The following is a 27,775-nucleotide window of genomic DNA, read 5'->3' on the forward strand; positions in this document are numbered from 1 at the left end:
CCATGCGTCAGATGTTGACATTCTGACATTCATACTTAATACTTGACATTCTGACTTTTATACACAAAGTCAATGTATGTACTGTATTGTAAGGAAACAATACAAAACAAAGCCATGATAACCAAAGAGGAATAATAACAAAGGTGACCTTGCTTGTCGTACAAGCTAGCATACAAGTCACGTGGGAGGCACAGCGTTGCGGGTTTGAAGGGAAGGACAGCAGCAGGCCTGGTGCGCTGGCATTATGCTACTACATTTCCTACTAATGTAAACCGTCAGACAGAGCTTGACATGACTGGCATATAAACGATGCAAGCGTGACATTTTGACACCATTGAACCATTCTCCTGGGTCAGAACAGGACCATGGGCAGCGCATGTCCAGTTTAGAATGTATTGCTAGGCTAACAGCTAACGGAGTCCCCTGCCTGCTCTTGCTTGGCCAGTCCTTCGGTCTACCTCTCAGTCAAAATGATGTGGCAAAGTGATGAGAGAGAGCTTTCATAAAGAGGGCAGCAGACATGAGCAGCTACAGCTCATCTGAGGCTGCTTTCTAAGCCATGCGTGTCACTGATCCTTCGCTTGGGGCTGTTAGCAACACATACTGTAGCTAAAGCTGGAGCCAGCCCTTCTTTGAAGAAGTCCTGCTAAGTTCTGACCATCTGCCATCCTAAGGACTGGTGAAGTATTGATATGAAGCCCCAATGTTAGAATTCATATGGGGAAAACCACCAAGTTTCTGTACAAGAAACATGTTCAGTTCACACACCCTCAGTCATTTCACAGTATTCGACTTTATGAGTAAAGTTTATGACACAGAAATAGGATGTCGAGGTAGATACCAGACCCAGCATTGATTTTTTTCTTTAGCTTGTTGCCGTGGTCTAGTATGATGTATGCATACTATAAACATGACTGACAAGTCATACAATTATATTACCATCAAGGGACATTTTGTGAATCAATCTCTATCAGGCTCCATTAAGGGAACAGTCGATAATATCTGTTACTCAGGGCAGTTGTGGTTGAGAAGGACTGTGTTGTGTGTTACTGGACCACAAGTTATAGCCAGGGAAGTAGGCCTATGTAGGCTAAGTCTACAGAGCCTCTCTCTTAAGCTCTGGCAGGCTAACAAGTTGCTATGCAACCAAGTCTGACAAAGCTCTTCAGCACCCTATGGTAATAAACAACACATTATACACAATATGCTCCAACAAAAGTCTGCAAACTTGACATTTTGAAAGAACAGTTCTATTCTGAATATATTTCCATAAAATCAGAAATGTACATTGCTCAAAAGCAGCAATAGTTATACCATTTTGGCTAACAGTTAGGGTATGGTTTGAGTGAGAAATATACTTATAAGAGCATGTCAAGACTTCACATTTAGCGAATGGAAGTGAGCTGAGTTGAGCTGAATGATCCTTACCGGTCTCCCCCCAGACGGGCAGGTACTCATCCTGCTGGATGTCCAGCATCAGCTCCAGACCGTTCCCCATCCCGCCCTTCATGGTCACCAGCAGAGGGCGGCCATCTTGGCCCGAGTTAAAGGTGTAGCATTTCCCGTAACGCGTGAAGATCTGAAACAGGTCACAGGAAGATAGGAGATTCAATACAAACCGCAGAACTGGATGCCAAGAGAGGCAAAGCAATGCATTGGCCAACGTGGCCTATAGCACACTAAGGGCCAAATCCACAAAAGGATTAGACGGCTTTTGCAGCGGCAAAACCCATGCAAATGAGACAAAACATTGCATCCAATCCACAAAGCACACACAAAGGGTGAAAAATATAATATAAGCAAATAGCTTCACGGCTGCACCAGTCTCATTTGAATATATGTGAATTAGGCAATTCTGTGCAAAAATGCCCCAAATAAGCCTTGTGTCTGATCCACAAAGACCATGAGCTAAATGCCACATGCGGTTAGAGGTGCAAATACCGCTTTTGAAAAGCTGGTAATAACTGCAGCAGTCAGCACGCACTCTCTCCTTCTGTCTCTCCTCAGAACGTATGAGGTTTGAATGATATTGAATTGATATTGGATGATATTAAGGGCGAAACATACATAGAGGGGGATTTAAAAATAAGTTCAGCCAGCTGTGATGCACCAAAACCAACATAACTGATATTTTCTGCAAAAAAGTGTGATCTGTCATTTTCATTATGAACCTAACTGTGTCCTGAAATATGAAGAAAAGCCACCTGGCTAATTGCAATCATGGGTGTAAATTAGGTGCACACAGGTGGCAAATTTGTAGGTGTGTTTGCCCGGGCATATTATCAGAGCAAAATCTTTTGTGGATATTGTGCTAAACTGGAGCAGATTGCTGTTGCAATTACTGTGCAAAATGTATTTGTGTATTTATCTACTAAGATCTCAAACAAAGAGCGCAAAGTTGCGTCAGCAGTGTTTCAGATTGCGCGTTCAGTTGGAATGCATTTTGCAGGTGATCTATCAAGGATAATTGTGTGAATGACAACAGATGCAAAAGTGTGAAGACAGCCCTATTTAAATGAGGGGTTTTGCGTGTTGTATCCCACAATTGCACCATGGAAGAGGAGCGAAAACGCAAAAGCAGTAGGCTAAACTATTATTTAGTTTTGCAACACGCCAAAGGTGCGCCCAATGATGTTCCTCATGCGCAGAGATGGGCAAAAATACATCAAAATGTATTTTGATACAAAATACCCCTCAAATAAATGTATCAAAATAAAATACAAAATACTGGTGCCAGAAAATGTATCAAAATACAATACATGTATTTTGCATTTCAAATATAGGAAATGCTTTTTTTTCTTTTTCTTTTTTCTCTCAATTTGGTAAAGCAGAGTATTCAGGTCTGGGCCATATGATATACACAAAGCTCTGGTGAACCCCACTAAAAGGGAGAACAGTCACAGAATGTCAGTGTAACTAAGCAAAGCTATTAAAAGACAACAGCTTGATTGATTATGTATACATATTTTTATTAATAGAGGGAGCTGATGTTTTTCCATCATATCAGGTAGTTTGTCTCTTAAAGTGGCCAGCTGATTTAAACTGTGTTGGGCATGGCGTTTTCAACTGTTCTTTTGTCACTTCTGACAGGAGCTCTGTCGTCCTAGACAACATGCTAGCGTTATTAGCATGTTAGCATCGATCGCTAGCTTTGTTAAACACTAGCTATGTTGCGCACTAGCCTAGACAGCATGGTAGCGTCATCAGCATGTTAGCATCGATCACTAATTTACTTTGACAGAAAATCCGTTGAATTTGAAGATCTGAAGTCGTGAGCAGCGTGGCACTGGTAGTGTGGGTCAATTTGCATTGCAATTTGCACGTGAGCATGCCTGTCAAGTCTGAGAGCTGCGTGGTTCACTGTCCACCAACGGTCTAGGAAGTTAAACAGCAGTAAGATAGCTAGCTAGCTAACTTGTTCACTGTCTACAGTCTTTAGAGCTCTGCGCTCAACTCTTTTCAACAAAAAAAAAAGGAAAAAAGCCTAGGGACATGTGCCTTAAAATATTATTTATTGTTACATCCAATATTATAAGAATATGTATTAATTTAGTTTTTTTATTCATGGAGAAAGTATTTTGAGTATTTTAAATACAGAATTACTCCACTCTAAAATATTTTGTTACAAATTACATTCGATTTTTTATCGGCCTTATCAAATACAAATTACAAAATACGCCAAAGTAATTGAAATACGTATTTCAAATACAAGTAATAGAAATACTGCCCATCCCTGCTCATGCGGATATGAGCCTGTGCTCCCCGGGGGTGTTTGGGTACAGAACTGGAGTCATGAGGAAGGGCTGTAGGGGACATGAGGAAGGGCTGTAGGGGACACGCGCTGTCACCTAAAAAGGAACATGAGATATGAACTGAGATGATGCTTTGGTTCTGTTCAAGGATGGACAAGGTTAACCGATTAAACGTTAACCGAACCTAAAATGAAACACTTATCAGGAGAACATTGGCCTGTGATGAGACTGGACCCCCCCCCCTCCCCTCGGCTCACACACACACACACATTCATTTACCCCCTCCCACACCTGGGGGGAAAAGCATAGCATATTGGCCTATTTGACAGCCTATAACAGTTAAACAGGCCTACCGTTGTGAAGCCTGATTGCTTCACATTTGAACAAAAAGTTTTGTAAAACGAAATAATAATTAAACCTACTACAGCGCACAAACATAAAAATAATAAAATGATTCCCTCTAGCATGAGACTGTGGCGCGGCGGTAACGTTATAGAACCACACAACACACTGGAAATAACCCAGATCTCCTGTGAGGGAAAATAATGAACTCAAAATGAATAAATACAAAAATAGCACATAGACTTTGTAACCTTATAGACTCAAATATTGGAATGGAGTTACCTATAAGCCAGCCATCTCCAAAGTCTCCATCTCGCAACTTGGAGAAGAGAGCACAGTTCCTCACAATGAAGGAATTAGTACCTGCCCTTCAAAGGTATTAAATAGCAAACGCAAATACCATCACTGAAACTGCTTTCAGGGTTGATTTAAGAAATAAACCACAAGAGGCCGTGTGTTATAGTGATTTTATAACAGCTAGGGGGCGTTGTTAGGCACGCTGCAAAGCGGAGTGCCTAAAACCCCCCAAGCTGTTATAAAATCACTATAACACACGGCCTCTCATGGTTTATTGCTTTTATACAACGGTTACTACATATTTTAGTGTAAAATAAACACCCAGCAATGTAAAATATTAAGATTTATTCAAAACGAAGCATCATTCCCTCAATTCCGCCGAGCAAATAGTTCCCCTAACAAAAGGGTTGCCAAGCAACAACAACAACTACAATGCATTGGATCAAATGGGAGGCGCGTTAATACTGAAAATGGAATGATATGCGGTCCCAGGTGTGTGTTACAAAGTATTTTAACACGGCTTCCAGCCAATCAGAATCAAGAACCAGAACTAACCGTTGTATAAAAGTCACTGAGCGTGTGCTACAATTATGTATTTGCATTTTCTCCTCCCATATTTTGCACGCTAGGGTAGGCACGCCCCTTATTACATATTAATTCCGACCAAAAGTACTAATTGGACAGAGCGTACAAATCTGCGCACATTAAGGATGTAATCCTCCATGCACACCGTTCATACATCATCTTGCACATTTATTTGCGGGTATCAAGGCATTTGCACACGTTTTTATACATAATAGAGTAGATAAGGCCCTGAGCATGGTGGATAGCATCTGTAGTCAGAATGTATCTCAGCAATAAATGAAAGTAGATCTCAATCCTGGGCTGGCGGGCTCAGATATGAGGGTGGAGATCTAATGGATGGTTAACCTCATTACTGACTGCAGGAAATGGAAAGCTATAGCAGCGCTCCAAATCCAATGATCTCCCTGCCAAACGTGGCAGAGCCCAGGGAGGCCTCTCTCCATGAAGCCCAGAGCTCCTCCTCCAGACCGGCCGGGCGGAGCGTTCGCTATCCAGCATACTGTCCAGGACACGCCCTGAGGGACGAAGGCTTGAATCCCTGTCCACTGTCCAGGACACGCCCTGAGGGACGGAGGCTTGAATCCCTGTCCACTGTTCAGGACACGCCCTGAGGGACGGATGCTTGAATCCCTGTCCACTGTTCAGGACACGCCCTGAGGGACGGAGACTTGAATCCCTGTCCACTGTTCAGGACACGCCCTGAGGGACGGATGCTTGAATCCCTGTCCACTGTTCAGGACACGCCCTGAGGGACAGAGGCTTGAATCCCTGTCCTTGTGATTCTTGTACTCCTGTCTGAAACACTGCCAAGTCTCCTCTATAGGAAACAGGAAACTGTGATAGAAAAATACAACAGTTACCGATATTTAATACAAATTATCTTACAAATAAAACCCAATGTATTGTGGTTGACTTTTATCAATCCACTTTCATGGAGGTTTCCAAGGGTGACCACAAGGTTCAATTCTAGGTCCTTTCTTTTCACATGGTATATTAATAACACTGCCTCCTCTACAAGAGGTGTAAGGTGCACTTTTATGCTAATGACAGTAATTTATTCATCGGCTCCTACGTTGGGAGAAGCATTATCTATTCTGCAGACAGCTTGTGACTTGATCCAGTGTTCACCCCTCACTCCTAGAGCTTAAACTTGTTTTAAATGTAGTAATATATTAAATTCTCTAGAACCCGCTGTTTGAAGGCAACTGACTTTAAGATTTGCTCTTTGGATGGCTCTGTAATTGAGAGAGTATCCTCTCACAATTATATTGGGATTATTATTATTATTATTAGGGCCCGAGCACTGGCGGTGCGAGGCCCTATTGAAATTGTAAGGATTATTATATTATTATTCTACCTTCTCCTTCTTCTCCCCAAACAAATGCCTTTTTGGCGGCCTAAACACTGATGAAAACGGATTAAACTTTGCAGATACATCAGTCCCGGTGAAAAATTTGATATTTCATGGGTGACGGAAATGGGCGTGGCAAAACGGATCAAGAGCGCCCCCTGGAAAATGTAAAATGGCGAGCCCCACCTTTCAGTTTGAGGTAGGCGAACATAATTCGGTGGGCATATGTAGTTTATCGAGACACACGAAAATGTCTCTTGGAGCTACTGTATACCCAACATCCAACAGGAAGTCCGCCATTTTGCTCTTAATGTGCCATTTTTTCCTTGTTTTTACCATTTCCATGCCTCGTACTTTAACTCCTCCTCCTACAGATTTCATCCGATCAACTTCATATTCGGTCAGCTTCATCTTAAGACCTTTGTGATCAAAAGTTATCAAAATAAATTAGTTTTCACTAAACACCCTACATACATCCTACATACATTATCCGATTTACCCCAAATTGCTCACGCTTGATGAAGATCGGGTCCTGAACACATCTGTAGGTCAGTATTGACTCATACTTATAGCGCCGCCTACAGGTCAAGCAGGAAGTCATCATAACTCCTACATACATTGTCCGATTTACACAACATTTCTCACACTTCATCAAGGTACCGTCCTGAACACAGCTATACATCGGTATTGAGTCACGCTTAGAGCGCCACCTACTGGTGACAGGAAGTTTCTCTCAGTACTGGACACCGAAATAGCACAGCCTTTAACAGCGCCGCACCCCGACATGCGTGGGGCGCGAGAGCCCGCTCACTACTGCTCGCAGCCCTAGTTATTATTATTATTGATGAAATGTGTCCTGCAACATGCACGTTAATGATCTATGTAGAAAGCTAAGGGTGGAACATCTGCAAGGGTAAACATGTGCAAGGGTAAACATGTGTGTCATGTTTAATGTTCGAGAGGTCACAGGGAGAGACAGGGGGCTGGGCTCATGTGGAATGTGTTCAGACAGGCTGCCTGAGTGGACAGGTAACCTGAGTGGACAGGTAACCTGAGTGGACAGGTAACCTAAGTGGACAGGTAACCTGAGTGGACAGGTAACCTGAGTGGACAGGTAACCTAAGTGGACAGGTAACCTGAGTGGACAGGTAACCTGAGTGGACAGGTAACCTGAGTGGACAGGTAACCTAAGTGGACAGGTAACCTGGACAGGTAACCTGAGTGGACAGGTAACCTGAGTGGTCTGGGAATCTGGGAATCTTTACAATCAGGGTGAGGTGAAAAGGGCAGGTTCCAGTGGTCTCTGTCCTGGGGAACGTTACGACATAAACCTGGAAGTCCAGATTGGTGGGCAGGAAGGGGGAGTTGCACTCTTCTGCTTGAAGTTGTGGAGCGCAGATTGCACTGGGGGCTCTTTCAACTGACCAGCTTGCTGCAGTTTGCTTGACAAGAAGCCACACTCGAGTGTTTGTAACAATCCTTGGATAAATAAACTCTGGTGAACGGTTTTGCTTCTTGAACGAGAACTTCTACAACAGTTCTTAAGTTATATTTTTCCTGTGATGACAGGAAGCTTTAGTCTACTTTCTTGTCAGTAATTAACTGTGGCAACGTAATTTATGCACTACAGAACCACCCTAAACCAACCAATCTACAGAACCACCCTGAACCAACCAGTCTACAGAACCACCCTGAACCAACCAGTCTACAGAACCACCCTGAACCAACCAGTCTACAGAACCACCCTGAACCATCATGTCTACAGAACCACCCTGAACCAGCCTGTCTACAGAACCACCCTGAACCAACCAGTCTACAGAACCACCCTGAACCAGCATGTCTACAGAACCACCCTGAACCAGCATGTCTACAGAACCACCCTGAACCAGCCTGTCTACAGAACCACCCTGAAACAGCCTGTCTACAGAACCACCCTGAACCAACCAGTCTACAGAACCACCCTGAACCAACCAGTCTACAGAACCACCCTGAACCATCATGTCTACAGAACCACCCTGAACCAGCCTGTCTACAGAACCACCCTGAAACAGCCTGTCTACAGAACCACCCTGAAACAGCCTGTCACCCTGAACCAGATGGATCTCCCCCCACGCCTTTGACCCAGGAATCCACCTCTCGGACTCTCCCTGTCGCCTCACCCCTGCCACTAGGGCTTCTGCAGCACATACACAACACTCCCCGGTCCATTTACACTCGCACCACACTTAGCTTTGCACCTAGACACTGCCTCACACACGTAGTCTAGCACACACTCCATTCACATTCCTACCAGGCACCCACACACGCCCAATAGCTTTAGTTTACATTAGGTAGGGTATTTGATTTTTATTAAACCGTTAAACTTGGATCCAGTGTTCTGTCTGCTTCTGAGGTCTCTGGCACATTTGGCTAGCAGGTATTGTTGGGTCCTAACATGCAGGGAGCAATGGGAGGATGGACATGCTGTAGATCCTAACCCATCTATCCTCAAAGACTCCAGTCCGACTCTGGACTGAACCACAACGGACTCTGAAAAAAAAGGTACTTTTCATAGTATTATTTCCGAGACATCGCTGCAACAACTCAAAATTCTCTGCTTTAAAGGGATATTCTGGAATTTTTGAACTAGGGCTTCATTTTTGGATAACACGATAGTCTGAATTCAAAACGGATGGTAAATAGACATAAATAATCCCCTAGAGATTTTACTCATATTTAATTTGTTTTTGGGGGCGCTCTGGGTGTGTGGGGGTGTTTTTTTGGACAGGCTAATGTGACTTCATTGTGTTGTACTAGCATTAGCCACCAGTTGAAATTGGAACGACCCAAAGCTATCTACAGCATGGAATTAACAGAAAATGATCTCCATCAGTCAAAAACATCATAGGTAAGTCGAAAATGAGGCCCTAGTTCAAAAATTCCAGAATATCCCTTTAAGCAGCACTTTGAATGTCCTGGTTAGCATTGTTGCCAGATTGGCCGGTTTTGCGCCCATAGAGCTGACCTTTGATCACATTGGGCAGTTGGGAAATTGTTGACCCGATCTGGCAACACTGGGGTCATGTAAATTGACAGCACAGATGGAGAGTTGACAGCGCAGCTAACTTTAGCTAAAATGGCATCTTCAAAGGTGGCCAAAAGAAGAGTTGACAGTGAAAATAGAAGATGATTGGATCGGAAATATGCCGATGTGCTTAAATACAAAGAAAATCTTTGTAGCTCTTGTGGAGTGGCAAAATGCCACTATGAAACAAAAAACAATTTGAAGCGACCTTTCCTCAGAATTCAGAGCTAAGAACCAGAAAAATCGACGGGATGAAATCGGATTGGAGGAGAGGATACAGGAGGTATGGAGATAAGACAGGTGAGAAGATGAGACAGGAGGAGAGGAGGCAGGAGCAGAGGAAGGAGACAAGAGGAGAGGAGACAGGAGAGGATAGGAGAGGAGACAGGACTTGAAAAAGTTTGATTTACCTTTGTTGGGTGGGTGGGTGAACCAGTTGGTGATTTGTATTATAATTGTTTGCTTAAAAAACGGACCTTTGGATTACTGGGGAAAAGAATTGTGGACCTTTAGGATTTGTATTTGAGTACACCTGTCCTACCCCTTTTTCTAGAGGGAAACAAAAAAACAGCTCATCCGGGGGCAGAAAAGGTGAGCTGTAAAAATTATTCCCTGACCTCTCTCAACAAGATGATCGAGAAAGCTCCTGGAAAATATATATTGTCTATTGGCTAGGACCATTTACAGAGCCCTAAACATGGGCTAAATACTTCACAAGAGAGACATGACTATCAGTAGATAAACAGTTTCAGATAAATAAATATGTCGGGGTCCATCATATCTGTGGACATCTGGGATGGAGACTAAAGCGCACGGGGTGCTTTTTCTGTAATGTAATATTAGACAGCTAAGCTAGAGGCTCCGCTTGAAGAGACGTAACCGCTGTAAGAATATAATGGCCTCTTCTCTTAGTGAACTTTTAAACTCTTCATGACTCTCTAGTTGGCTGATGAGGAAGAGGATTTCCAAGACCACTGGACCAGTGTATGAAACACTTAGAGCTTTGTGATATGGTCATTTGATGTAATTGCCAGATGGATTCATGGGAGCTTATCTAAGTGAATGAACTAAGTGTCATAGTGGCTATGCTGGGTCTGTATTCAAAGGTTTCTTCCCAGGAGGGGGACACACTCACCCCGAGACTCTGAAGGTGGTTGTGTCCTCACCTGCACAAGTGTGATAATACAAACCAAGAAAGGCAGCTTCTCTCTTCTCCAAGTCTCTTTATTGAGGAATAATTCAGACGTTCTATTGCTTAGCCTTCAGTCAGAGACCTATCCTGTATCAGACTGGCGTATCCTGTCGTAGTACCTGGTCCCTGAGCGAATCACTGGGGGAGGCCATGTTCTCAGTTTGCATTATGAGCGCCACTATTGATGATTGCTCCAGGTGTCATTAGTGAGCAGCAGCCTCACGGGACACACTGCTTACAGAGGGAGCCGGATGACGGACTGACAGACATTCACTCACACAGCGCAGCACAGGAGATGCAAAAGTAGGAGCGAGGGATCATGAGAGTGACAGATGATCAAACACGAAACGACCGAAGACTTAACCGTCACAGGGGACGCGTTGTAGCCTACAGCATGTGACGTTGTAATAGGAAACATAATGTTCTTTCACGCTTTTCAATGAGGCCCTGCAATCATGCAAGAACGGGGATGCTGATACAAACATACGGCCGTGTGACATCATAATGTCCTCAGGAACGAGCCCGGGGTGGAGCTGAGAGAAACCTCCCATCGTCCTGATGACATGTATGGGCTGAATATACAGCGCGACCTTTAGAAACCTTAAGTGGCAAAACTAAGTAAAGAGGCTGAAACACCTGCCAGCGTCCAGCACAGCGCGGCAGCCATGATTCAATGGGCAGAAAAACACCCCCATCAATAAGATGCCTTCACTTCCATTTCCTCCACCACCGGGCTTCAATCACGTTCACAACTAGCATTAGCATGTGTGTATAGGGAAAGCATGTGTGTATAGGGTAGGAAACACACTTAGACTTTCCATGGGGGACACAGTCAACAGTGGGGACACACTGTCAATCGGTAAAAAAGCCTGCTTTTAGCTCACCATGAGTAAACAATGCTCTGTGTGTTCATGCGCTCCTGAGGTCTTTGCTGGTGACAGCTAGTCCTGTGTGATGCTCATAACTGACTGAGGGGGGATGAGGCGTGCCTGAGCCAGCTGAGCCCAGCCCTACTGTAGCCTGAATTATTATTCATCAACATGCCATACAGTACTCGCCTACATCAAAATGAGGCAGAAACCAAGGCACTCCGCCAGAATATTGTTAAAATGCCTTTATTAAGTTGGCATATTCATAATATAAGAATTACAAAGCTCTGACGCGTTTCAGCAACACAGCCGTGGTCAGGGAGTGAGGAGCTAGCGAGCTAGTGAGGAGGGAGTGAGGAGCTAGCGAGCTAGTGAGGAGGGAGTGAGGAGCTAGAAAGCTAGTCAGGAGGGAGTGAGGAGCTAGCAAGCTAGTGAGGAGCTAGTGAGCTAGTGAGGAGGGAGTGAGGAGATAGCAAGCTAGTGAGGAGGGAGTGAGGAGCTAGTGAGGAGGGAGTGAGGAGCTAGTGAGGAGGGAGTGAGGAGCTAGAAAGCTAGCAAGCTAGTGAGGAGGGAGTGAGCTAGTGAGGAGGAAGTGAGGAGCTAGCGAGCTAGTGAGGAGGGAGTGAGGAGCTATCGAGATAGTGAGGAGGGAGTGAGGAGATATCGAGCTAGCGAGTAGGGAGTGAGGAGCTAGCAAGCTAGTGAGGAGGGAGTGAGGAGCTAGCGAGCTAGCGACAGAGATGAGCAAAAATACATCAAAATGTATTTTGATACAAAATACAAAATACCCCTCAAATAAATGTAGCAAAATAAAATACAAAATACTGGTGCCAGAATGTATTTTATTTTAATATAGGAAATGTTTTTTTTTCTTTTTCTTTTTTCTCTCAATTTGGTAAAGCAGAGTATTCAGGTCTGGGCCATATGATATACACAAAGCTCTGGTGAACCCCACTAAAAGGGAGAACAGTCACAGAATGTCAGTGTAACTCAGCAAAGCTATTAAAAGACAAAAGCTTGATTGATTATGTATACATATTTTTATTAATGGGGGGAGCTGATGTTTTTCCATCATGTCAGGTAGTTTGTCTCTTACAGTCGCACTGAAATGAAAAAAGCATTCTGTCCCATTTTAGTTCACATAATTGGTCATAGTGTTCACCTATTCAACGATGTATGCCAAAAAAATTACAAAATTCTACTTTACTACTTTACTTTGACAGACAATCCGTTGAATTTGAAGATCTGAAGGCGTGGCACTGGTAGTGTGGGTCAATTTGCATCCACGTGAGCATGCCTTTCAAGTCTGAGAGCTGCGTGGTTCACTGTCCACCAACGGTCTAGGTAGTTAAACAGCAGTAAGATAGCTAGCTAGTTAACTTGTTCACTGTCTACAGTCTTTAGAGCCCTGCGCTCAACTCTTTTCAACTGAAAAAAAAGGAAAAAAGCCTATGGACATGTGCCTTAAAACATTATTTATTGTTACATCTAATATTATAAGAACATGTATTATTTTCGTTTTTTTATTCGTGGAGAAAGTATTTTGAGTATTTTAAATACAGATTTACTCCACTCAAAATCCACTAAAATATTTTGTTACAAATTACATTTGATTTTTTATCGGCCTTATCAAATACAAATTACAAAATACTCCAAAGTAATTGAAATACGTATTTCAAATACAAGTAAAGAAATACTGCCCATCCCTGGCTAGCGCGGAGGGAGTGAGGAGCTAGCAAGCTAGCGCGGAGGGAGTGAGGAGCTAGCAAGCTAGTGAGCTAGTGAGGAGGGAGTGAGGAGCTAGCAAGCTAGCGTGGAGGGAGTGAGGAGGGAGTGAGGAGCTAGCAAGCTAGTGAGCTAGTGAGGAGGGAGTGAGGAGGGAGTGAGGAGCTAGCGAGCTAGTGAGGAGGGAGTGAGGAGCTAGCAAGCTAGCGAGCTAGTGAGGAGGGAGTGAGGAGCTAGCAAGCTAGCGAGCTAGTGAGGAGGGAGTGAGGAGCTAGCAAGCTAGTGAGGAGGGGGTGAGGAGCTAGCGAGCTAGTGAGGAGGGAGTGAGGAGCTAGCAGGTACCTCTGATTTGTAGCACTGAACTCCCTGACGAAGGCTATGAGGCTTAACATGTTAAATATGCCAACTTAATAAAGGCATTTTATCGATACTGGCTGAGTGACTTAGTTTTTGCTTGGTTTCTATTTTGGATTTATTCTCCCCCAGCAAAGAGCACCTCCTAGATACATTTTCTTTACACCAAATGTTTTCAGTGTATCTAGACAGCGCTGCTCTCTACACTTGTGTGTGTGTGTGTGTGTGTGTGTGGGGGGGGGGGGTGGGGGGGGGGGGTTGTTAGTATGAGGTGACTGACTGACAAAACCCATAGTCAGAGTTGCTGTGGTAACCGAGAGATTGCGTTGTGTTGCGGAGCGGGTGACCTTGGGCGCATTGGGAGCATCATTGCGAGGCTTGACAATGGCTGCAGCCTGTGGCTCTTCCTGAGTGGCATGCTGGGAGAGTCAGCTCAGCTCTGTTACACCCCAGAGTGAGACACGGCCGGGACGAAAGACAACAGCTTGATTGATTATGTATACATATTTTTATTAATGGGGGGAGCTGATGTTTTTCCATCATGTCAGGTAGTTTGTCTCTTAAAGTCGCACTGAAATGAAAAAAGCATTCTGTCCCATTTTAGTTCACATAATTGGTCATAGTGTTCACCTATTCAACGATGTATGCCAAAGAAATTACAAAATTCTACTTTTGTTGTAATCTTATATCAAAGTATATAATTTCTTACTTCCTGGAAAACGGTAGGTCACGTGCAATTACAACAACAGGTACCTTAGACTTTAGGCCAATAATTTCAGGACATCCACCCGTCAATCAACGCTATCCTTCTATCGAATCTGTCAAAAGTTCTTAAAACCCGTCCACGTGTCAATGTTCCAATCAAATTCCTCTAAACACATGTCCCACCCTCATAGCTTGTTAGCGTCGGAAATACGTCAAACTAGGGAAGTTAGATGATCTCAAACGTCCGTTTCAGTGCGACTTTAAAGTGGCCAGCTGATTCAAACTGTCATCAAAGTGCATCAAGTAGACTCTCACACACACACACACACACACACACACACACACACACACACACACTGCATCCAAGTGTAACCGAGTGAGAATGCCAGCCATGATGCGATATTGGGTTGGTTGAAGATTATACAGCTGCATCCCCCCCCTCCCCACTATCAGAGGAAATCTATTCCTTATTAATGCTTTATTGCAGCTCAAGAAACCCAGGGAATGTTTCTGTAATCTATCAAAAAAAACTGTCTGAAAAATAAAAAATACACCCCCACACACAAAAATGCTTTGAAAATGCTTTTTCAAAAATATGTCTGAGAGGTGGGCTGGAAATAAAATCATGAATTCATTCATTCACACACACACACACACACACACACAAACACACACACACACACACACACACACACACAGCACAGAAATGTCACTCTATCTCAGATTAATAATTCACAGACACCCAGACGGTGTGGGGTAGAGCCCAGGGGGGACTGTGTGGGGTACAGCCCAGGGGGGGGGGACTGTGTGGGGTAGAGCCCGGGGGGGGGGGGGGGGGGGACTGTGTGGGGTAGAGCCCAGGGGGGGGGGACTGTGTGGGGTAGAGCCCGGGGGGGGGGACTGTGTGGGGTAGAGCCCGGGGGGGGGCAGGACTGTGTGGGGTAGAGCCCGGGGGGGGGGAGGCTGTGTGGGGTAGAGCCCGGGGGGGGGGGACTGTGTGGGGTAGAGCCCGGGGCGGGGGGGGGGGACTGTGTGGGGTAGAGACCGGGGGGGGGGCTGTGTGGGGTAGAGCCCGGGGGGGGGGGGGGGACTGTGTGGGGTAGAACCCGGGGGGGGGGCTGTGTGGGGTAGAGCCTCTGTTCTGACGAGACAATTGCCTCAGACAAGGGCACTCAAACTGTTGGAGGAAGAAGCCAAGGAGGTTGGGGGTCTGTGGGGGAGAGGGGGTGGGGGGCACTCTGAATATGTATCTGACCCTATAACCACGACCGCTATGGGGGAGAAGGTCAATAGAGAGGCAGGGGAGGTTATCTTTGATTGGCTGGGACCTGAAATCAATGGTTTCAGCCCAGATGGAGGCAGGGGGATCTGAAGTCAGATTCAGAGGGGTATGAGTCAGGTGTGTGTGTGTGGGGGGGGGGGGGGTCTTTTCACTTCGATTCTCCTCCCCTCTCCTCTCATATGCGCCTCCCCTCCTTCCACCTCCTCATTCCCTCCTCCCTTCCTCCCTCCTCCTGAAAACGTAAAATAAATCCAAATCACTGTGTTACACGTGAGAAAGAGATGAGAGATCCAGTGTGTGTGTGTGTGTGTGTGTCTAGTTCGGCTCCCTGGAGGTGAGTCCCCTCTGGGCGGACTCACCTCCAGCGTCAGGAGTGTTACCTCTGGTGTTCCACAGGGGGCAGTCTTGGGCCCTCTGCTCTTCCTGGTTTACATGCTCCCCCTTGGAAAGATACTCAGAAGCCATAACATCAACAACATAACTAATGCTGAGACACTCAAATCTACCTCCAAACCTCCCCTGACAAACATCTTGCTATCACCCAGGCTACCAACTGTCTTGCTGACATCCACCATTGGATGAACAACAATTCTCTCCAACTCAATGGAAGCAAGACAGAAGCCATCCTCATCGGCACTCCCCATCAAACCAAACAGGCTGGCATCTCCAATATCACCATCAACGGTCACACCATCCCCTCTCCTCACTGGTTACCAGCCTGGGCGCCAAACGTTGTCATTTGACTCACATGTCAAAGCTGTCTGCCAAACGTCCTTCTACAACCTGAGAAACATTTCAAAGTTAAGACCCATACTCTCCCCGCGTGATGCTGAAAAACTGGTCCATGCTTTCGTCACCTCCCGTATTGACTATTGCAACTCCCTGCTTGCAGGACTCCCCAGTCCCCACCAAAACCATCCAGCGATTGCAATATGTCCAAAACAGTGCTGCCCAGGTTCTCACCAAAACCCGAAAGTCAGAACACATCACCCCCATCCTTCACTCCCTCCACTGGCTTCCCATCAACCAACGCATCACCTTCAAGCTCCTCCTCCTGGTATTCAAAGCAATCAACCACACTGGTCCCACCTACCTCCAAGAACTAATTTCCCCCAAGCCCCCATCTAGGTCCCTCCGGTCAGACAGCGAACTGAACATGCTAGCTGTCCCCTGCACCAAGCTGGCTACAATGGGTGACCGTGCCTTCTCCACCCTGGGGCCACGCCTGTGGAACCAGCTCCCAGGAAACATCCTCCACCCTGGGGCCACGCCTGTGGAACCAGCTCCCAAGAATCATCCAGGCCTCAGAATCCATCACTGGATTTAAATCTAGTCTAAAAACACACCTGTTCTGTGCCGCCTTCTACTAGATTATTGTTATTATTATTATTATTATTATTATTTTATTTTCATATTTAATATTTGTCATTAATCCTAGTTTTAATTATGTTAAATTATTTTAGCCAGTTATTGCCCTTTATGTTTTTATGTCTTTTTTTTTTTTTACTGCACTCTGTGAAGCACCTTAAGATTTGTCCTGCATTTTAAAGTGTGCTATATCAATAAAATTCATTGTTATTATTATTAGTCCGGTTGGGTGAGCGTCCTCCCCTTCTGACAGACAGGCGGGTCGTCCTTCATGGTTGTGTGTAGAAACTAGAACAGCCCTCCATCAGAGGGGGTGTGTCTGCGCGTCCGGGAGACCAGCGCGTCTGACTGTGTCTCCGGGAGACCAGCGCGTCTGACTGTGTCTCCGGGAGACCAGCGCGTCTGACTGTGTCTCCGGGAGACCAGCGCGTCTGACTGTGTCTCCGGGAGACCAGCGCGTCTGACTGTGTCTCCGGGAGACCAGCGCGTCTGACTGTGTCTCCGGGAGACCAGCGCGTCTGACTGTGTCTCCGGGAGACCAGCGCGTCTGCGCCACATGGATCATAACTCTTCATTAGCAGCTGATTGGTCTCCTGGGTCTCTGGTAATGTGCACACTCTTGACTCGGCAGCAGAGAGGCGGGGCGGGGCTGGAGGGGGGGTGGAGGGGCTGGGGGGGGGGGGGGGGGCGGAGGGGGCGGGCTCAGACCAGGACAACGGGACCCTGCCTAGTTACAGAGACCTCTACCCTCCACCCACCGCCCTCCTGCAGGGAGATAAAAACATCTCCATGAGCTGTGATACTGTCACACCACTGTGGGGAAGGTCACTTGAATTAGCCAAATCGAGCCATTTGATTTTTGGAGAGTACTTGGCTGTGTGTATGGATGTGTGGAGAGAGAGAGAGAGAGAGAGAGAGAGAGAGAGAGAGAGAGAGAGAGAGAGAGAGAAAATTAAAGATAGAATAGTCACCTCTCAGATAAATCAGCTGATAAGCTGGTGTGTGTGTGTGTGTGTGTGTGTGTGTGTGTGTGTGTGTGTGTGCGCGTGCGTGTGTCTGTTGAACCTCAGATCCCAGATCAATCTACATGGGTGCAAAAAATCAATGCATTGGTAATAAAGGTTTTGTGGAAGCAATTAGTGCTCTCTGAACTCACACTGAACCCTGGCAGAGATATCAATCTGAACACATTAATAAAACATACAGGGCCCATTATGGTAGCCTAGTCTGTCTGCTGGATGGCTGCTGCTAATGCTTTCCTATGGACTCTTCAAAGCGGCCGTCCTTATGGTCATTCTGCATACTGATCCTGGATGAGGAGCAGGCTTTAAAATGGGAGGTAAAACATAAGGCTCAAACGTCAATCAAACCGAATGGAAAGTTACTACAGGCTGAGTACTGGATGAGGATAAACAATAGGCCTATTCGCACTCCCGTCGACTAAACCTATTCCATATCAATCTATGCAGCATTCTCTCTCTAAAACGACCATTTTCCATTTAACAAGAAGCACATATCCCTCAAAAGCACTTCAACACAGCACCCCTACATATGGGGGCGATCTTAGCTCGACAGCCTAGCCCGCAACTTGTTGCAGCAAACGGCAGAGAATTGAGATTGAACTTCGGCGCTGTCCACACACTCACGGTGCTGAAATTGCGCGGTCCGCAGAGCTCCCCCTGGAAGCGGCAATACAGCAGCATCTCATCCAGCTGGTGTCCCAGCCGGTCCAGCAACTGCTTCATGGACGGCTGAGATTCACGCGGAGGCGGAAGAAAGTGATTGAAGTCCAAAATGCGAGAGAGAGGCGACCACGGCGGCTCGCTGCTCGCGTTGCCACCATCCCCCCGAGGTATGAGCGCCTCCCTGGCGCCGGGGGAAACCTGCCAGTTCTTCCCCAGAAGTCCCAGCCACCTTCCCGCGCTGAATATATCCGGCTTCTTCATGCGCCGCGGCAACAAGAGGTTTTGGTTGCATATCGTCACGGAGGGGAAAACCAGCCGTTTGGCGAACACCATATGCGCTTTGGTGTGAACGGGTGAGGAGAGGAGGTACCGGACCCTGTTGGATGACCATGTGAAGAGCAGAGCGATAGCCACTAGAAACGCCAGCAGCCAGGCGAGTCTCCGGGGGTAGGAGCCGCTCAGAAATACGTGCCTCAAGCCGTGAAACGTGGTGTGTTTTAGGAAGAGCTTCCCAGCTTCGGCAAGAGGTCTCGCCTTCGTTTTCTGTCCCGATTCGCACTGACACATCTTATAGCGTGTTTAGCATGAGCATCACACACGTAATCAACATTGAAGGCTGCCAGTAAATCCAGATCGGAGTCAATTACTTGTTCGAAGGGCGATTGAAGCGCATCCCAGCGCCCGTCAGTGGGCTCTCTCTCCGTCTCTCTCCCACACTGACGGAGCAGTCGGGAGTCTGCAGAGGCGTTCCGGCGGTAGCTCAGTTATTCAGCATGATTTAATGTGCTATCCGACACGTCGGGAGCCCAGAAGTTTACTAAACCAAATTGTACAAAACCAACACCCATACAAATAACAAACAATACCACGACAAGTTTGTATTAACTAATAGTTTATAATTCCCTCCACTGCGAATTTGCCAAATATTTTATTTTTCTTTCTTTCTTTCTTTCTTTCCTTTTTAACTTAAAGGTATAATATGTTATATGTGGATAAAATAAACATTTTTTTCAAAAAATAATACATCCATAGGCCTTTGCGAAGGCTGCAGAGTAAAAGTATTGCTTTTCCATAAAAAAATATATTTTGTCTGAAATTATTACATTATGAAATGTTGACGGCCCGCTCACTCTTTTCAGCTGAACGTTTGGTAAAATGGTCGAGTTTTGTCGTCCTGCTTCTCCGCCTGAGCCCCAGCGAACCGTGCGATATGAATTTCAAAAGCTCAGTGACCGAAGAAGGAACAAGTCAGATAAATATCGGGCCAGCCTTTGCTCGTTGGACGGAGTTTATGGAGTTTCATGGGATAAAGTTGCATGGTGACATGGCTACTTTTCTATTAGAACGGTAAGCTAGCTAACTAGCTATCGTTATCTTTCTTGGAATCTGCATAGCCAGACCTAACGTTATCTCCTCACTACAGCATCTAACTTATTACATGGCACTCTGAAATACTTGATTGTGATTACTGATTAGTGTAACGTTATGTTCCTCTCGGAGTGAAGATCTTATCACAGTATGACTGAAACAGTGCATTCTCTGGCATTTTGGCAACCAATACGTTGTGTTGTTGCAGTTCTAATCTTTAGACACTAGATGGAGGAAATAATCCACATACTACATATTATACCTTTAATAATAATATTATTATTAATAAATATCTAATATTTTTATATTATTATTATTATTGTTATTATTATTATTATATAATTAACACTAGCCTAGTGTATAACAAATCTACTAAAAAAATATGAGCTACTCCACATGCGGGATCTGATAGCTACAGGCTAGACTTTACTAGCCTGATCCTCTATGTGCCATGTGTTCAGAGCTGGCCAGTCCTCCGCCCCAGGGGGACCTGCTCTGGGGCCGTGCCTCCAGCCCTATCGGCTGTCAGGGGGACCTGCTCTGGGGCCGTGCCTCCAGCCCTATCGGCTGTCAGGGGGACCTGCTCTGGGGCCGTGCCTCCAGCCCTATCGGCTGTCAGGGGGCATGCGGGGACACTCAGCTGGCCCATCTCCAGGGGGTCAGTGAGTCTCACATTCAAGGGGGCGTCTCCAGGCAGAGTTTGACCTGGTGTCCCTGCCTCACCGGCCTGCTCCCTCTCTCTTGCCTCTAAAACAGAGCTGGTTCTGCACAGGAACCACAGGATCTGCTGAGTCACATCACCATACGAGAGAGATAGAGAGAGAGAGAGACAGAGAGACAAAGAGAGCAAATGAGAGATTACATAACATTTACATCAGCCTTTTAGCAGATCAGTCATTGAGCATATCGAAAGTGACTTACAATAATAGCATTTAACGAGGTAGTCAATGCACTACTATTCCCAAGTGACCAAGAGCATAATCTACTGTAGTGCTGAAGCGAAAGTGCAAGAGTAGCAAAATATACAAACAATAGGTGATTAAGAGGGAGGATCCTGGAGTACAAAGAGGAAGAAGAGGTGAGTTTTCAGCCTGCTGTGAAAGATGGGCAGCGACTCTGCTGTCCTGACGTCAGTGGGCAGTTCGCTCCACTACTGCGGGGCCAGGACAGAGAAGAGCCATAACCACTTCGATCGACTGCAAGGGCCTTTGAGTGACAGAGGTAGCAGGGTGTAGCAGTCGGGCAGGTTGTAAGGCTTGACCATGGCCTGGAGTTGTAGCCTAGCACCAGAGTTTTAAACTGGATGGGAGCTGCTACAGGGAGCCAGTACAGAGAAAGTTGAAGGGTCCATTTACCAAGATGTGACTGGTTGCATGGTGTGTAGCATCCATGATGTGTGTATCGTGTGTAATATCCATGTTGTGTAATATCCATAGTGTGTTGTGTACATATTAATGGTGTGTAGTATCCATAGTGTGTGTATGGTGTGTAATATCCATGGTGTGTAGTATCCATAGTGTGTTGTGTACATATACATGGTGTGTAGTATCCATGTGTAGTATCCATGGTGTGTTGTATACATGTGTAGTCAACATGTTGTGTAGTATGTAGTACATATAGTGTTTATAATACATGAGTATACATTTGTTGCCAAATGCGCACACTTAATTGTTTACCAACAGTAAAAGGGTCTATATATAATGGGTAATTACTGAGACACATATTGTAGGTATAATTTCAAAACAGAAGTATTTCAAATGTTCAATTACTGCACATACATTCAATAATTGACAAACAACCAACAGGTACCAACCAAAGCAAGTTTTGAACTCACACGTTCAGCATTGGGAGACAAGCTCCTTTACCACTAGGCCACCGGAGCCCTTTCGAGATTGCGCGCACGTATTTGGGCTGACGTAGGCTGTAAAAGGGTCTAAACAAATATGACCCACGCTCATTTATTTATGGGCAATGGCTCTATACCACATAAATTCAATAACTGACATAGAACCACCAGGTCAATAGAATCGATGCATTTGACTGATGGACCTGGTGGCATCCGTAGTTCATTCTTTTGTTGCCAAAATGCGCACACTGTCTAGTACATAATAGACCCTTTTCTGTGCAACATCATCGTCCTGTTTTGACATTGTGCACGCATTGCTATAATGACACTGGTCAATAGATGTAATTGACTGATCTGGACCTGGTGGCATCCGTAGTTCATTCTTTTGTTGCCAAAATGCGCACACTTAATTGTTTACTTATCACATCACATAAATTCAATAATTGACAAACAACCAACAGGTAACCGCATTTTTACATAGCTTCGATAACATCCAGTGACAAAAAACTGTCCACAATGCAAGTTTTGAACCCACAAGTTTTGTGAGTTCTATGAGTTTTTTGTGAGTTCTGAACTTGCACGTTCAGCATGGCAGACAAGCTCCTTAACCACTAGGCCACAGGAGCTCTTGAAAATCAGTGGTGCCAGTCTTTTGTTTTGATGTTCTGGGACCACTGTCTCTTGTGGTAGCAACATAGAATTGCAGGTCAACAACGCCAAGACACTGGACAATGGGACATTGGCTCTTCTAGCTGCGCTGGCTTACAGCCACGCACAAAAAGCATTCTGTCCCATTTTGGTTCACATACAGTAATTGGTCATAGTGTTCACCTATTCAACAATGTATGCCAAAAAAATTACAAAATTCTACTTTTGTTGTAATCTTATATCAAAGTATAGAATTTCTTACTTCATGGAAAACGGTAGGTCACGTGCAATTATGACAACAGGTACCTTAGATTTTAGGCCAATAATTTCACAACATCCACCCGTCAATCAACGCTATCCTTCTATCGAATCTGTCTAAAGTTCTTAAAACCCGTCCACTTGTCAATGTTCCAATCAAATTCTCTAAACATTATGTCCCACCCTCATAGCTTGTTTGCGTCAGAAATACGTCAAACTACGGAAGATAGATGATCTCAAACGTCCGTTTCTGTGCGACTTTAAGCCAGCTCTCAAAGTGCTTACATTGGAATTTCCATTGACATTTTAACATTGGGACGGTTTATCCAATCAAAACTTGTCATGACTGTCCCGTCATTCACATCACCTGTCAATCACGTTATCCACTTTAGCTATCTAGCTAATGGCAGCATCAATGAACATGGAAAACGGAGATCTTGAGTATTTGTTTAAAGTTGATTCCAAAATGAAGTGGATTAAAGGACAATGCTCGTTTTTGACAACCTGGACCTTATTAACGACATATTATAAGACGTTTGACTCACCGAGATCACTTTGGTGTAGTTCGGAGGCATGTAGAAGAAATTTAAAATCCAGCGCGAGCCAGTATATCCATGTAATGCCGGTGGACGGGGCACTTAGAATGCAGTTTCTAAAAATCTATTTTCTGCCGCTAAACGGTTGTTTTCATCAATCTGTCTTGATGAATCGCTAGTTGTGCTTACATAGAGCATAGGCCTGTTGGTTTTCACATGCCATGATCTTTAGAAACGTCTTTCGAAACGAAATAGCTTCCTCACTTGCTCCAGCACTAATGCGCACAGCGCGCAATCGTTGCTCCAGCACGCTGTGCGCATGCGTGCTGGAGCAAGTGAGGAAGCTATTTCGTGTCTAAAGACGTTTCTAAAGATCATATTACAGAGGCATGTGAAATACCACAACAGGCCTATGCTCTCTATGTAAGCACAACTAGCGATTCATCAAGACAGATTGATGAAAACAACCGTTTCACGGCAGAAAATAGATTTTTAGAAACTGCATTCTAAGTGCCCCGACCACCGGCATTACATGGATATACTGGCTCGCGCTGGATTTTAAATTTCTTCTACAGTACATGCCTCCGAACTACACCAAAGTGATCTCGGTGAGTCAAACGTCTTATAATATGTCGTAAATAAGGTCCAGGTTGTCAAAAACGAGCATTGTCCTTTAAACAAGTTTGGGTTACGATATAAGGTTGGTCTTTTGTGATTAATTACCAGTTGTTATGGCTGTGCGTTTTGCTTTGCCTAGATTTAATCAGCACTCGAGAGCGTGAACTTTGCTTCCTGGAGTTGTGGGCTAATAGGCCTAGTAGCCTAGTAGGCTAGTAGTAGCCTAAACATTGATTAGTGAAGTAGGGGAGTAGGCAATTGAGTGCTGTGCTGTAACCCCCCCTCCCCCCCGCCCCGTCAAATCGTGTGATGGCTGTTGCCTGTTAGCATCCCCCCCCGCTCAACCAAATGAAAACATTATTATCTATACAGAGGCGGCTGGTTCGGACTCCAGGGCTGTTTTTTCGTCCTGCACACACACACACACACACACACACACACACACACACACACACACACACACACACACACACACACACACACACACACATTTTGATCTAGGCCTTTGGATAACGCCTCTTGGAAATTGAAAATGAGAGTTTCCTGACCCGTCGCATTCTTGAGAATTGGGTCTGACAGGCCAGGCTATCTTAAATGACCCCCAAGCAGGTGACTAATGTAAACAACTAAACCCAAATGTCCCTGGCTAACCTCTGCGTCCATTCACTCTGGACTGAACAAAGACAAACAATGGAAATTCCCCATAAAAAGGCTGTTTCCTAGATTGGTATCAGAAAGAAGAAATGTAGACTTTGGCTGAAAGCCTATTGATTTTATTTTTTATTTTTTTTACTGTTGAGGAGAACTTTGCAGTCCATCTAAAAAGAGGACATCTTGGTTTACGGGGGCATGTTTCAGATTCCATCCAGCCGTCCAGAGCCTGGGATTACCTCTGGGAAGGCTGTCGCTCTGGACCCTGGCCTCGGCCTGGCTTCATCCATCAGGGAGAGAGAGCCCAGACACACGTCCACCCCCACGCTCCCTCACAAGAGAGGAAACTAGCAGGAGGTCAGGAGGTCATACCTGCACGTGAGACGCAAGCTGACTCCATCTCCATATCGCTGGACTCAACTCCCTTTCAGTCCCACCAATTCAGAATCTACAATCAAATAATGTACTCTGGAAAATAATAGGAGTTTAGTATGTGAGGTACACCCTCACCCTAATACATCCACACCCTCACCCTAATACATCCATGACCCTCACCCTAATACATCCACACCCTCACCCTAATACATCCACACCCTCACCCTAATACATCCACACCCTCACCCTAATACATCCACACCCTCACCCTAATACATCCATGACCCTCACCCTAATACATCCATGACCCTCACCCTAATACATCCATGACCCTCACCCTAATACATCCATGACCCTCACCCTAATACATCCACACCCTCACCCTAATACATCCATGACCCTCACCCTAATACATCCACACCCTCACCCTAATACATCCACACCCTCACCCTAATACATCCATGACCCTCACCCTAATACATCCATGACCCTCACCCTAATACATCCATGACCCTCACCCTAATACATCCATGACCCTCACCCTAATACATCCACACCCTCACCCTAATACATCCATGACCCTCACCCTAATACATCCACACCCTCACCCTAATACATCCATGACCCTCACCCTAATACATCCATGACCCTCACCCTAATACATCCATGACCCTCACCCTAATACATCCATGACCCTCACCCTAATACATCCATGACCCTCAACCTAATACATCCATGACCCTCGCACACCCTGTGCAGCTTCAGAGACGGATGATGCACGTGAGGAGAGGAGAGGACTATGGTCAAATACAATCAGCACAGACTCTCGGGGTGCGCTAGATCATTCAACTATGTCTATGTGATGAAACAGCCCTGCATGTGTGGACTGAGGTAAATCAAACAAACCCTTTCTATGTTTTCTATTCCCAGGCTGGGCTGACGGGTAATTCTGTGTCCTGGTCCTTCGCCTGGGGGCTTCAACACCCAAGCAGCTTCATCAACCTGTTGTTCTAGCCAGACGTGCTTGAACTGCACCTTCATTGATGTCCCCCACCCAGCGACAGCTGAAGGGTGGGGCTTTAGGTTGGCCGGTGTCACGTCGTGAGTGAGTGAGTGAGTGAGTGAGTGAGTGAGTCAGTGAGTGAGTGAGTGAGTGAGTCAGTGAGTGAGTGAGTGAGTGAATCAGTGAGTGAGTGAGTGAGTGAGTGAGTCTGTCAGTCAGTCAGTCAGTCAGTCAGTGAGTGAGTGAGTGATTTAGTGAGTGAGTGAGTCTGTCAGTCCCCCCGTAGTACCAGAATCCACCACAAAAGGGGCGCATTTTCAATGCATTTCATTGACAAGTACATTTAGATTTTTACATCAAAAACTATGCTTGGTGTCTCAGTATCGTCTCAGACAAGTTTACTCAGGAATCCATGTACTTTCTACATCCGCAGAGAGTAGAGCTTGAGGTGTTTAGTAGAGCTAGATATGTCTGTATTTCAACATTCATTATAGGACATGCATGGACTTGTTGGCTATTAACACAGTGCTCATCTGTAGTTGCTTTCTACACAAAAAACTGTCTCAGTGTAGCACAGTCCATTCTAGCCAGGGGCCTTTTTTAGCTTGACCAGCGTCATCAACCACTTGAGCTGGTTAGAGCTCACATAGTAGTACAGTAGGACCCCACTCATCCGAACCTCCCGGTCTACCGGACAGGAACCTCCTGGTCTACCGGACAGGAACCTCCTGGTCTACCGGACAGGAACCAGATGGTCTACCGGACAGGAACCTCATGGTCTACCGGACAGGAACCTCCTGGTCTACTGGACAGGAACCTCCTGGTCTACCGGACAGGAACCTCCTGGTCTACTGGACAGGAACCTCCTGGTCTACCGGACAGGCTGAAAAAACTTTCTATCTGGTTACTGGTGGGATTTTCATTACAGTACTGTAGGCCTACTTGCATTTAAACATGTACTGTATCCTACTGTGAATAAAAACACAACTGTATGTAGACCTATGTTGCCTGTAGGCTGTAGCCTACTGTCACGTTTCATTTCTTTATTACTCTAATGTCGAGCGCAAAATGCAAACGAGTCTGCTACGAGAGCTGCATTCCTTGGTAGCCAGAAAGCGCGTCAGCAACCTGAAGCAGAGGAGCATCGAGTCATTTTTTGTTCCCAGTTAATGGACTTCAGGAACACAGACGTGTTGTGAGCATGTAGATTAGCCTACTAGACCTACTGTATTTGTTAAATAATAGCCTACAGCCTTGCCTACATCGGTTGTTTTCGAGACTTTCTTTTAGGCTACAATAGCCTAAGACACGGCAACTTGTCTGTCATTTCATTTATTTATTTATTGATTATCATTTGCTCTAATTGTTCTAATGTTGGGTTGTTTTTAGGCTATACCATTTTGTTCTGCGAATACAGTAGCCTATCGATGCAGCGTAAGCCTCATTTGAGAATAAAGTACTGTATTTGATCAAAGCACGCACTCAAGTGGAAATTTGTTTCTTTTATTCTAGGCTACTGTAGGCCTATTATAGGCTAGGCTATATGAGTTTAGTTGGCTATTTGATTGCAATTTTGATGCATTTTCATAAGTAATTAAGGGTATTTATCGGTGTATTATGAGTCTATATGAAACAAGTATACACTTATTGAATTTGGTGCATTTTAACATGTTTCAGTCATCCGGACATTTCAGAGATACGAACGACCTTCGGTCCCGTTGGGTTCGGATAAGTGGGGTCCTAATGTACTGGTTTTAAGTAGTTTTTCCCATTGCCAGTACATCAAGATTTGAAGACAGAAACTAGTATGCTATGTATTTCAGTAAAAGTATAGTCTATTCTACTGAGGGACACTTCTACTTTTCAAATCCAGAGTTATGATAAAAGAAACGATTCCTGGT

At 45.3% G+C, this 27,775-nt stretch overlaps 1 protein-coding gene across 2 annotated transcripts in view; it reads right to left on the reverse strand.

Annotated features, from left to right (window-relative positions):
* asic1b (acid-sensing (proton-gated) ion channel 1b) overlaps nt 1–27,775 on the reverse strand; it is a gene marked incomplete at both ends in the record, with an annotated part of 75,491 nt that overhangs the window by 32,715 nt on the left and 15,001 nt on the right. Inside the window, 2 exons of one of the 2 annotated variants that reach the window (XM_084463039.1) lie at nt 1,429–1,579; nt 18,533–19,138. In XM_084463039.1, coding sequence (XP_084319165.1) covers nt 1,429–1,579; nt 18,533–19,138 — 757 coding nt within the window. Of the gene's footprint in view, nt 1–1,428; nt 1,580–18,532; nt 19,139–27,775 lie in introns of those variants that run through there. The other variant, XM_084463038.1, reaches the window with a different exon arrangement.

This window comes from Borostomias antarcticus (assembly GCF_949987555.1).
Source record: "Borostomias antarcticus genome assembly, contig: scaffold_89, whole genome shotgun sequence".
In the NCBI taxonomy this organism is placed as follows: domain Eukaryota; kingdom Metazoa; phylum Chordata; class Actinopteri; order Stomiiformes; family Stomiidae; genus Borostomias; species Borostomias antarcticus.